Genomic DNA, 13,287 nt, shown 5'->3' with positions numbered 1-13,287 from the left:
CAGCTGCCTAGTGCTCTTTGATAAGTTTTCAAAAATGACATGTTATATTTGTTGTTATTTTAAGGGTTTCTGAACTTAGTCAAGAATATTTAATTATCCCTTAGTGTTTAAGTAAGGGGTCGAACCCTAGGGAGGTGATAGGGAAATTCAATTTTTCTCTAGTTCGGGATTAACCCTCTAGATTAATCAGATATGAACTTTTTTTACTCAAGTTATGGAAGAGGCGTATAAATTGCAACTTCCCTTCTAAACTCTTCCAATTCAACTTTTCTCAATTAATCGGAGATGTAATCCTGATATTCTTGTTAGCAGTGATACTCAAATTAATGATTAATTGGAAATTCTTGTAAGAATTACTAATTAATCCCTAAATATATTGATTAGTTAGTTATACTCAAATTAATGATTAGTTAGCAATTCTTGGGAGAATTAGTAATTAATCCGTAAATATATTGAGTTCGTTGACTTGGTCTTAGATTCTCAGAATTTTTCCCAAATTATTTACCCTAACACTTAATTCAGGTGAATTAAGTTTCAGTGCTAACTAGACAATATCATCAATTATTTTTGCCCAAAAGTTAACTCAAATGAATTAAATTTGAGGGCTAACTAGTTAATTTGGCCTTAAATTCTAGGCAATTTAATCAATTTTAAATGCTCTATTGAAATTAATTCGTAAGATCTAACTATTGTTTCCTCGGATTAGGACTACTAAAGTTTTATCTAGGAAATTGCAATCCTACCTCAACTCATCTAATATTTGCTGAAATACCCTTTCTTACCATTCACGGTGACGAGTCTTTCACTCGCACGATCTGAGCTCACACTGAGTGAGATCTCACGTTAATTTCTTTATAGAGTGTCAAATTAAGAATTCCCCAACGATGTAATTACCAATTTAAACAGATATAACTTATAATCCTGCCCCTTTTGTTTGAAATTTACCTATCACAAGCAGCGTCGCTGCTTGATCGGCGGGGAGGAGCATCTCTATGGGGCAAGGCTGTTTTCAAGCGCTTTTACTTCGTAACCACCGGGTTTGAGAGCCGTGTGATAGGTGAGTATCCTGCACGGTTCGGAGAGCACTTGTATGTCGTCTGCGCTGGTGAATGGAAGCCCCCGCAAGAAAGAAGCGGCTCTTCCCACGTTCCATTGACTCTATTTATTATTATGGTAAAATGGTGTATCAAGATGTCAATCTGAGATCTTCTTTCGGTTCAATATGTCTGCCTACGATAAGTTCCTTTGGCTTTCGTCTCAGTAGGTGTATTATTCTACATTTTCCCAAAAGGACATTCATTCATTTCTTTCTTCAACGTCGGCCACTACGACTAAAACGATGTGACAAATCAAGACCCAGAAAGGAGAAGGGCCGGTGGTGGGCATTTGGGAAAGTCGAGCCAATCGGGTATCTTCAAAAAAGTGCGGTTCTGAGGAGGTTTAGGGTTTAGGGTTTAGGGTTTAGGATTTAGGATTTAGGGTTTAGGATTTAGGATTTAGGATTTAGGGTTTAGGATTTAGGGTTTAGGGTTAGGGTTTAGTAGAATTAAAGTTCAAATTAACTTCAGATCTATCTAATTAACTCAATTGAAACTTAATCTATCCTAAAACGAGCTAAATTTTCAGAATTAAGAGAATTAATATCGGGAATTCAAAGAAGAATGGCGAACAGGAATGAACTATGGAATTGGGAAAAATTGAACACAAAATTAATTTCATAATGAATTCAAATTAAACCAAGAAGTACCAGGAATGATTTCCAGTCGATTGGGTGAGTTTCGTGCAACAAACTATCCGATTTCCACCAATTTTGGGGCAGAATGTGGCGCCGGACTTTTTTGAGCTGTAGGACTTTTAGGACTTTTCTCCTTCTCTCCATCACTTGTAGGACTTTTATCTGAACTGAGCTTGAAGTGGTTTGCTAAAGGAGAACCAACAGGATTAGCATTACTCATACCAAACTTGTCAAGCAACTTTGCTATGCATCTCTCTTGAGATAAACATATCTTCTTGGTTTTTCTGTCATGCGAGATCTGCATTCCCAATATTTGATTTTCGAGCCCCATGTCCCCCATAGCAAATGACTTACCCGGTACCTTTTTTAATCTATCAATGGCAGCCATATCCTTCCCAATGATAAGCATATCATCAACATATAGCAAAAGAATGACAAAATCCTTGCCAAACCACTTGATGTATACACAACGGTCAAAGGCATTTTTCTTGTACCTATTCTCAACCATAAATGAGTCAAACTTTTCATACCACTGCCTTGGAGCTTATTTAAGCCCATACAAGCTCTTTTCCAACCAACAAAATGATCACCGTGAAGAAATGATGTCTTCATGTCCAGCTGCTTAATTTCTAAGTCCACATGGGCAGCCATTCCTAGAGAAACACAACTAGAAGACATTTTCACACCATGAGAAAATATTTCATCAAAGTCAATACCTTTCTTTTGACTAAAGCCCTTTATGACCAATCTTGCTATATACTTTCGCTGTGAGGGATATTTTTGGGTTTTTAGCTTGAAAACCCACTTGTTTTTCAAGGCTTTCTTCCCCCTTGGTAGTGGTACAAAGTCATATGTGTGGTTTTCAATCAATGAATCGATCTCTTCTTGCTTAGCTTCTAACCACCTGTCTGTATGCTCACTCTCTATGGCCTCTTGGTATCTCTATCGTCCATCACCATCAGCGAGCATAATAAAACCTTCATAAGAATACCTTGTTGAAGGTTGACGTTGTCTCGAGGATTTCCATCGTTAAAACTCTCTAGGAGGTTTCTCTTATTCTCCTTGATCCTCATGTCATGTAGATAAAGCCACATCAGCTACATCATTGCCTTCATCTGTGTCTCCCACTCTAGTGCTATGTGTGGATGGAGTTGCAGGATTACATCCGCAAACATCACTGGAGAAGTTTTGATAGTAACCTCTGTTGGGTTCTGTGGTTTGGTTCATCCATGAAAAATACGTTCATGGACGCAGAAGCGTGGTCGATTGATTCTCAATCGATCTATCAAACAAAACATTTGTAGTACCTTTTGGGGAACTTGTTCCATCCTTGACTTTGCTGCTCCGAGATCGTTCTGAAGCCGTTCATGCGTCCGGCCTCTAGAAGTGTCCACGCGATCACTCGGAGCTTGGATCTCCACGTCTTCTTCTTCACTTCTTCTTGAGAATCTTGAAGATCTCCTCACCATGAAGACACTCTTCCTCGGATGAGTGTAGAAGAGAGTGGAGAGGGGAGGGGCTCTCGAATGAGGCTTGCATGGGTGCTTAAAATGAGACCCCTTTGTCCTCTTTATATTTCACTTAAGGTTTTTCTCAAAAACCCTCCAAAGAAAAATATATCCACCAATGCCCTTATGAGCTTGTACGTGTGACCCTCTAGGCCTATGTATCGTTCTAGTTAATAACTTTAATGGCCAATAACATTTATTGACCAACCTTATTAATTAACTATATCAACATATAGATTAATTAAATAAAGATCGATTTAACCCAATCGACAGGTTAAGTTTCCAGCTCGTGGGGTGCCAAACTACACCTCGTGCTCTAGAAGATACCGAGTAGTCTCGAACTCTCTCATGAAACCTTTACCGTCATCGGTTACCGTATATGTATAATCCAGTATCTGCGCGAGACTCTCGAATGACTTAGAGCATAGTTTATTGTCAAACCCTAATCCATCAATCGATTAGTACTGATGCGTAATGGGGATCATTGGAGAACACATTTTTCCAATATCCTCACTACCCTGGCCGGGGATTTTCCTGCATCGTCTTCCTCGAGTCAATCTCCTCTTATACCGAGCGGGGATGATCCCATCTTGACCACTCAATCATCTCTGTAAGCTTCTTACTACATCCAATCTATAACTTATTTGAATCCCATGATTAGAGGCTCGTAAGTCATAGTCAAAATGTAGTCGTCCACTCGCGAGATGTCCTTGAATCAAAATGTAGTCGTCAAAATGGTGTCTCAGGTCAGTGGATCACTTGTACAACCGTGACTTGAATCAACCTGATTGACGTATAGGTATAATACCATTCAGGGATTCATACGGATCAATTCAGTGAACTCTTTCTCCAAAGAGCACCACTATCTGTCCTTGGTGTCACCACACTAATAGCCACATGATCAGCTATACTTATCGAGTAAGTAGGATCAGCTAGTGCTATTCTATCCGGATAATTCGATTTTCCGTCTGGACTATCCTCGAATAGGAATATTTAGAATACATGTTTAAAAACTAGTGATGACTGCATCATGATCTCATCATAATTCACTAAGTCATTGCATGTGTTCATGGACTTCATTATAAACATCACACGGAATAATAATGAACGTAAATATTTTAGTCAATAGACTTAAATAAACTTGGTAGTGTGATTGGCTTGACAGCTACATATATCCATCAACCTCCTCGATATATTCGGTTTTCTCATTTTGCAAAGCAGACAACATATTTGCTATGACACACTTTCTACTTCTATGGATCTCACAGCCTATAGCCAAAGTCATCATGTCCATAGGCAAGGAAAACACAATCCTTTGTCTTTCCATCTAACTTGGGCCTCTCAATGTCAGGAACAAGTGCAAAAGCACAACAACCAAACACCCGCAAGTGCTTGTTAGAGACATCCTTTCCAGGCCATGCATGCCCTGCAACGTCCCCATCAAGAGGGATATGTGGTGAAAGATTAATCAAATCAACCGTCGTCTTGAGAGCTTCATCCCAAAACTTCGTAGGTAGCTTGGCATGTGATATCATCGAAATGATCTTCTTCATGATGGTGTGATTCATCCTCTATGTAACTGCATTATGCTGAGGAGTCCCTGGAACTATTGTCTCATGACGAATACCTTGTAGCCTGCAATATTCATCAAACAACCCCATCTATTCACCACCATTATCTGATCTGATGCATTTCAGCTTTTGCCGTGCCTCTCTTTCGACCCTGAGTTGAAATACTTTGAAGACATCAACTACTTGATCTTTAGTCTTCAAAGGATAGACCCAAACTTTCTTGGAATATTCATCAATGAATGCAAAAAAATAAATAATACCACTAATGCCATACACATAGGTGGGACCATGTTGTGTCTTTGTCCTGAGGAGACCACATACATCTTTATAGGCACTAGAGGACTGGAGAAAGAAATTCTATGTTGTTTGCCAACTAAACAATCAACACACGGGTTCAGTCGCCTACCTTGAAAGCCTGGCAGAACATTCTTCTTTGAAAGAGCTTGCAACCCTTTCTCGCTCATATGCCCCAGCCTTTTGTGCCACAACTCCATGTTGGAGGCTTTTTCAGTGACATTCACCTGGTTGCTACATGCTTCAGCTTGCAACCTATACAAGGTATTATGCTTCTTCTCTATAGAATCAACGAGCGAACCATTGATATCTTCATCCATCCTCCACCGAACTTGCCTTCAATGCCGTGATCATCAAACTTTCCAACTGGAATTAAATTCAGCCTCAAGTTAGCCACATGTCTCACATTCTGGAGCACCATCTTGTAGCTGAGGTTTGTCTCAAAGCTCTTCGTGGTGTCCCATGAAAAGATGCACATGATTCAACCACGCACTCAGACTATTGACAAGTACAAGAAAAAAATCCATTTGTGGTAGAGAGGACAAAGAATTTACCGTCTTTTTGCCATAACGATGGCGCTCTTCTTTGATTCTTCATTCTCTCCTTCTTTCTCCATTTTCTTCTTCTTCTTGGGTTGCTTGCATTGATTCTTGAAATGCCCTTTCTCGTCACAAGTATACCAAGCAATGTCTTTCCTTGACATTGACTTGCTTCTTGTCTTCTGCGAGTGACCTTTGTCTCTTGTTTTTGACAATCCTCTATTTTCTTAGACGAGTAAATGTGATTCGCCATGAGAACTTTCAGAGCTCTTTCTTCTCAACTCCTCATTCAATAAGCTGCCAGTGACTTGATTCATAGTGAGGATTCCATCTGAGGAAGATATGCTAAAAGAGACTACAAGCCTCATTGTCTTCATTCTCTCCTTCTTTCTCTTCTCTCTCTCTCTTTGTGTCTGTCTCTCTCTCTGTTTCTTTCTCTCTTTCTCTGTCTCTCTCTCCATCTCACAATGTCTCTCTCTTTATTTATGTCTCTCTCTCTCTGTTTCTATCTCTCTCTGTCTCTCTCTGTCTGTTTGCCTTTCTCTGTCTGTCTCTCTCTCTCTCTGTTTCTATCTCAGTCTCTGTCTCTGTTCTCTCTCTAGCTATCTTTCTCTCTCTGTCTCTCTATCTATCTCTATATCTATCTCTCTCTATAACTCTTTGTTTCTCTATCTCTCTATCTCTCTCTGTCTCTCTGCCTTTCTCTCTCTCAGCCTCTCTCTATCTCTCTTTGTGTCTCTCTCTATATCTCTCTCTGTTTCTGTCTCTCTATCTCTCTCTGTCTCTCTCTGTCTCTCTCTATCCTTCTATCTGTCTCTCTCTATGTCTCTCTCGCTCTTTCTCTCTATATCATTCTCTCTGTCTCGGTTTTTCTCTCTCAGTCTCTCTCTCTACCTCTTTCTGTCTCTATGTCTTTCTCTCTCTCAGTATCTCTTTTTATCTCTCTCTATCTCTCTCTTTATCCCTCTGTCTCTTTGTCTCTCTCTCTGTCTCTATCTCTCTCTATGCAAACCTGTCTTTCCAAACCTACCAACAGAAACCATGCAAACCTACCTCATTTCCCTCTATGCATGATCATCCTGACCCTCATTGCATTATCATCAAAGAGTGCAAAAGTACATTATGCATGAACAAAAGAGCATCCAGCTTCAGTCTTTGTGCACTATATACTATAATTGCACCAGATCTACGGTGAGGGTGCAACCGAGGAGGGAGACAAAGAAGAAGCCTCCTTGGCCAGGGCGACGTAGTTAACTGGAACAGCAGCCACCTTCCCCGTCTTTCCTCCTCCCTTGTTTGCCATTGTCGTCATCCCCATCGTCGACGACGCGCCGCCATGGCGGCCGAGCGGCGTTAGTATGCGGCCGTTCATGTTCATGTTCATGTTCATGTTCATGTGTGAGCTCTGGCCCAGTGGCTTCTTTCCGGAGAAGGACGTCAGCGGGCTGCGCTTGCTGCCGAACATCATCTCTTGCTCTGTTGCCAGCTGCTCGTGCAGCTTCCTTTGCTCCTAGAGAGAGATTGTAAGTGAGAGAGATGAGTGGAGAGAGACATGGTAGGAATGTACAAAGAGAGAGAGAGAGATGGGTGGAGTGACGGATGGTGGTGGACGTTGAGAGAGAGGTAGAAAGAGACATGGAATAAATGTATGTAGAGAGACAAGGTAGGTATGTGAGTAGAGATATATGGGTAGAAAGAGAGAGATATGGCTCAAGTAAATGGAGAGAGAGATGTGTAGAAAGATAGATGTATGTAGAGAGAGAGATGCGTAGAAAGATAGATGTACATAGAGGGAGATGGATAGAAAGAGGCATGGTAGAGGAGCACGCAGAGAGAGACATGGTTGAGATGTACAAAAAGAGAGGTGATGAGAAAAAAAGGGTAGAAATTAACATTTCAGAGATCAGTAGAGAGACAAAACAGAAATGTTTGTGAAAATGATCAGTACAGAGAAACGTGGTGGAGATGTATGTAGAAAAAGATGGTTAGAGAGAGACATGGGAGAGATCTACGTAAATATGATGGGTAGAGAGAGACATGGTAGAGATGGACGTAGAGAGATATGGCGGGGAGACATGGTAGAGATGTACATAGAGAGAAGGATGGGCAGATAACGGTGGCTCTCACTCGAGCACTGTTGAGTAGGAGAGAGAAGGTTAGAGGGAGATATGGAAGAAATTTAGGTAAGGAGGGAGACGCGTAGAGAGACATGGTAAAGCTGTACGTAGAGAAAGAGAAATGGGTAGAGAGAGAGATGCGTAGAAATGTAAGTAGAGAGAGAGATGCGCAGATTATGTTGTCTCTTACTCTTGATCTTCGTTTTTCCTCTTCTATCTGATGCCTCAAGAGAGAGTATTGCTCCAGAACATCCAAAAGTCGCTCCTGAAGAAGATTATCATCCGTCAATTGCCCTCAATGATGTAGACTCAAGTGCAGAGAGAGAGAAGGGATAAAGTGAAGTTCAAACCTTATCATACAGGAAAAGGCACTCCCTTTCTCTCTCCCACGCTTGGACCTTCGCCACCAAGCTCTGTACAATGGCTGCCACAAATCGAATAAACATAAAATAAATGCTCAAAAGTTGATGAATCCGTTATGGCTATTTACATTTATGTTTGTCCACAATAAAAAGTTGTTTCCCCATCTGAAGGCATTTTCTGCCAGAGATTTTCCACGGATCACCATTTTATTCTATTTTTTGAAAAAACCATTTAACATTGACCGCTCGCAATGATACGAATCTAAGGTACAATTTTTGGATGAAAATATCAGTTGAAAATTGCATTTTGATAAAAAACCATGATATTTACTTCAATTTGTCAGCAAAAAAATGTATTTCAAAAGGTTTTGACTTCAGTTTAATTGAGCTTGATCCATCCTTTATTTTTTCTATAGATTTCCATCATATGACATAACTAAAACCAGTGATGCGATTTTTTTTATGCAAATTGCAGCGGAAAATCACTTCTTTGCGAAATATACGGCTCTATATGTTTCCATTTCGCGAAAAGAGGTATCTCGAAGTTTGATTTCAATTAAATCGGACTTTATCCATTTTAGATACATTTTTGCCAGTCATTCCCCAAATAACACAATTCATATTGAACACTCACATTGATAAGTATCAAGGATAGAATTTAAAAAGCCAAATATCATCTGAAAATCACGAACTCACAAGGTAATTTGGCAACCAATTTTCTCGCTTTCTCCGCCCGCTTCAAATTTTTATGAGATCCTTTAACTGCATTGTATCGATTATGATCCTGAAAAAAACCTGAAAAATTACAAAGAAGCCTGCTAATCCAAGCAAATTTATCTTTAACTACCGACTTGCTCATAATCATCGAGCCAGTGTTCTTCTTCAGAAGCAAATCTCCATTTCTCTACTTTGTCCAATATCTCCTTTCTGCTTAGAGCAAGCTCTCTGGCCTTTTCAATTTCATCCTCCATGGCCGAAAGCAACTGTGAGACATCAACCTCGCCTGAAAGTCAATTTCATGACCATGAAAAATTCATTATTGCAAGATGGATGAGGACGTCAAAGGTGAAATTGGAAACTGGATGACTATGATTATCATGAAACATCATTGTCTACAGGTCATCTTCATTGGTGGCGATGACCTTGTATTGGAATGCGATGGAAAACTTGTCATCAGCATCCTTTAGTATTTTCATTGGCATCGTCATTTATGCTTGGGCTTGGACGAATGATTTTTTTTTGGAAACAAAAAAAAAATCATTCGTCCAAGCCCAATGACAATGATGAAACATTCGAATGATGAGAACACTAACAATGATGAAACATTACAGTCAGCCTGTCATCTTTGAGGACAAACTAGGGTTAGCAGGCAATGGCAAAATCATTATCGTCATCATTATCCGTGTTTGGGCTTGGATGAATGCAACGATGATTCACCATCAACATTTGTATGAAAAAGACAGAGACAACCATGACTGGTCATCGTCATCCGAAGCAAGAAATAGTGATCTCAGGAAAAAACTTATCAAGGAAAAGAAGGCAGGATTTATCACATTATGTTGTGTTTGTTCATCACTGCTTGTATACCATGATGATTCTTTGAAAGGATGATGGGGCGAAAGGTTCCCAACAAAATACCCGAAAAAGGAAGAGTACAATGTAAAAAGAAAACTAAAAGGTGTGCTTAAAAAAACCAACCAGAATCAATGGCTTCATTGATCGCCAGCCGCGCATCATCGCCGTTAATATAAATATGGGCACTGTCATATATTGCTTCAAGCTCGAGCTGCTTTTTCATGATGATGTCCTTCATCTTGCTGGATTTGAGGACATTCAGCCTATCCAATTCTGCTTGGGCCTTCCCAGAAAAAAATATTAAAAATATAGTGACTTTCATGAGACAATACTCACTTAAAATGATATAAAAAACAGACAAACATAAACAAACAAACATATTCGTATTGAGCAGTAAAGATTTAAATCAATACGCGCAGAGATTTTAATGGAACTTATCTGATAACAATAAAGATTTAGTACCTGCTCAATCACGTCAACAGAAAGGCAGCCCTGTTCGACAATTTCATCCGCTGACTGGGATATAAAACGTGTGACAAAATCAAATTTCTTCTGTTCCTCAACAGGTGTTTCCATGAGGTGCCATAACTCCACAATATTGGCACCAATAAATTGTAACTGCGCGTATAATTCGAATGTAGTTGAGTGGTTTTATAAAATCATGATAAATCAAGGAAAAAAGAGAGATCATACAATATATGGCACTACTTTATCAACTTAAACTGAAATGAAAATACGTATTAATTAGCAAAAACGAATTAAACTGAGCAGACCCAAGAGGTCCATCGGATGCTATGAAAGTTTCTGCGGGAAATAATTCAAACCATCTATAACCTCTGGTTCTTGATTACTAATTGAAGTAAAAACAAAAAGATAATAGATAAAATATGAGAGATCAATAAAAATACATGACTCAACAGCATCAAATGAATTGAACTGAAAATTTGTGGGAATTGCAAAAAACGACTTGAACCAAGCAGACCCATAGAATACTATGAAAGTTTCTGTGGAAAATCTTTCGAGCTTTCAATAACCTCTGTTCTGAATAACTATGATAAACCAAGACAAAACAAAGGATGATGGATGGAAAGTTAAAATCAATAAAAAACATTAGACCGAACTGAAAAATTGTGAAAATTACAGAAAACGAATCAAACCAAGCAGGCCCAAAAGGCAACAAATTACGATGAAAGTTTCTGCTGCAAATCATTCACACCTTTTGTAATCTCTGCTTCTTTACATTCATTAGTGATTTGATTGACCCATTGAACCTTGATAGTGTTTCATCGCTTATGCTCTTCGGCTGCTCTTCTCTGAAGTCAACAAAGCTTGGATGAACCTGCCGTATGGTTTCACTGAAGTCAACTGAAATCACACCCGATAATTCATGAATCCCATGAAGAAACTTGGCAACCTCTTCCAACCGACGATTCTGAAAGTGATGAACGGAGAAAGATAATTAGAAAATAAAATTAACTGGTTGAATGAAGAGAGACAAAAAAGAATAACGAACCTTGTTTAGCTGCAGCTCACGTAGCTGGGACTTCAACTCCTCTAATCTTATTTGACTCAAGTCCCTCTGGTCAATTGAATGTGAATTTTTAAGAGAGTTTCCAGATATTTCAGATTGAATCTGAGCTATTTGCGTTTGGACACTCATAAATTGCTTCAACCTCGTATCTCTCTTCAATCTCAGATCCTCCAACTCAGGAATTGTCATCGCTACTTTCTCCTTTAGATTTCGGTCTCGTTTTTCCATCTAGATAACCATATAAAGATATAAAAAATACAGAATTAAAAAATCATAACATTATCGACGCAATTGGTAATATCAGATCAGACCCTGGACACAAAGTCGTGATGTTCTCCAAGGGATTGAACGAGTAAGGAGATTTCTGCCTCTGATTCTGCCAGCATCTGACACAAATCTGACTTTTGTTTCTTGGTATGGTTAATTTTTCTCCTGTACAGGTCAAGACACTCCTGCTCAAGCTGGAGAATCATCTGATCTCTTTCATTTTCATTTTCCCCGATTTCATCCCATAGAATCTGCTCACATTCAAAAAACATGTCAGATATCTTTAATTGGATATCTTTTCATGAAATGGAACTGGGGAGCGATGGTATAGGATCAATCAGATAAAAACGACTTAAATAGACCTTGAAATTTGTTTATGAATAACTCTTTAGCAATGTAGCATGTGTAAATCAAAGCATCCATATTGCTCTAGAAACAATTAACTACAATGAAATTTCGATCTCATTTACCGAAACTTATATCTCAAGGATAAATAGTAGTTAAATTAAAAAGGGAAATGTCCTATAGTAGATGGCCGCATCTGATTTGGATTTACTTAGATTTATGGGACCACAACTTCAGCGATAACCACAATTTTCATGTTTAATCTCCAGTCAACTGTCAGGAACTAAAATACACTAAATCGGCAGTGGAGGAACTCGTATATTAAGTAAGGACTATAAACATGAACCAGGGAAAGACTTAACCGAAGCAGAGCAAGATTCTACGAAAAATAAGCTCCACAAGTTAAAGGGTTAAGAAGTAATTTCCCAATGCTAAGGAATTATCCACCAAACAGCATAATAGATCCTCAACTGTATATAAACCGAAGAAAATCCTGAAGAAACGAACCCAACAACAAAAAAAAAAAACTCTTTAAGCCGTAATCTAAAAAGCTCCAAACAACAGATAGGAGAAACGAATTGAGGAGGATTCACATCAATCAGGGAAAAAAATAATCGAACGAGAGCCGCAAGATTCCGATGAACTGTTTTCACAAAAAAACATCATAATAAATCAACATCGACCCATCAAAAATCTCAAAAACCCATAAGAAAGGGGGGTTTCACAGCACCTGAAGCTCTTTAAGCATGGAGCTACAAGTTGTGGCCTCCGCCATCGCCGGGAGGATCATGTCGGAATTGGACATCGCCTTCCTTCTACCGGAGAAGAAGGATCAATCGAGATCGCGCGAGAGAGAGGAAGAGCGATGGATCGAACAAATCAAGAAAGTGAAGAACGGAAAGAGGAAGGTGATGAGCCGTCATCGGCGGGAACTTCGCCATCTCCAGTTTGAACCGATGGCGGCGCCAAACTGTCTAAAACCACTCCAAATGCTGACGTGGCATGGTTTCTGGGCCATGTCATTTGACAGTCCTTGGGGATGGTGAAAGGACTCTTCGTTATCCTCTTCATCGTCCTCGTCATCGTGACCGTCGTCACCATCCTTTCCATGATCATTATCATCATCGTCATGATCCTTATCACCATCTGCATCATCCTCGTCATCCTTACTGTGGTCACCATCCTTTCCATTATCATTGTCATCATTGACATGATCCTTATAGCCATCTGCATCGTCCTCATCAGCATCCTCATCATCATTACTGCCATCACCATCCTTTACATCATCATTGCCGTCATCGTCATGATCCTAAAAGCCATCTGCATCGTCCTCGTCATCGTTATTGTCGTCACCATTATTTTCATGATCATTGTCATCATCGTCATGATCCTTATAGCCATCTGCATCGTCCTCGTCAGCATCCTCGTCATCGTTGCTGTTGT

At 39.5% G+C, this 13,287-nt stretch overlaps 1 protein-coding gene across 2 annotated transcripts; it reads right to left on the bottom strand.

Annotated features, from left to right (window-relative positions):
- Nucleotides 1–6,712: 6,712 nt before the first annotated feature.
- On the bottom strand, nucleotides 6,713–13,074 carry MAP65-5 (microtubule-associated protein 65-5). 2 transcript variants are annotated; one of them, XM_078590865.1, is made up of 11 exons: nucleotides 12,575–13,074; nucleotides 11,544–11,750; nucleotides 11,215–11,460; nucleotides 10,918–11,133; nucleotides 10,164–10,319; nucleotides 9,825–9,984; nucleotides 8,978–9,129; nucleotides 8,823–8,910; nucleotides 8,115–8,188; nucleotides 7,955–8,029; nucleotides 6,713–7,157 (listed from the first exon to the last, which is right to left on the bottom strand). In XM_078590865.1, the coding sequence occupies exons 1-11, from the start codon at nucleotides 12,647–12,649 to the stop codon at nucleotides 6,834–6,836; spliced, it is 1,773 nt and encodes a 590-aa protein (XP_078446991.1). In that variant the 5' UTR covers nucleotides 12,650–13,074; the 3' UTR covers nucleotides 6,713–6,833. The 2 variants fall into 2 exon arrangements, with proteins under 2 accessions (XP_078446991.1, XP_078446992.1); XM_078590866.1 differs by lacking the exon at nucleotides 11,544–11,750.
- Between the last annotated feature and the right edge of the window lie 213 nt (nucleotides 13,075–13,287).

Source organism: Wolffia australiana, chromosome 19, assembly GCF_029677425.1.
Source record: "Wolffia australiana isolate 7733 chromosome 19, ASM2967742v1".
NCBI lineage: Eukaryota > Viridiplantae > Streptophyta > Magnoliopsida > Alismatales > Araceae > Wolffia > Wolffia australiana.
The sequence above is the reverse complement of the archived record's forward strand: the minus strand, read 5'-3'. Positions and strand labels throughout refer to the sequence as shown.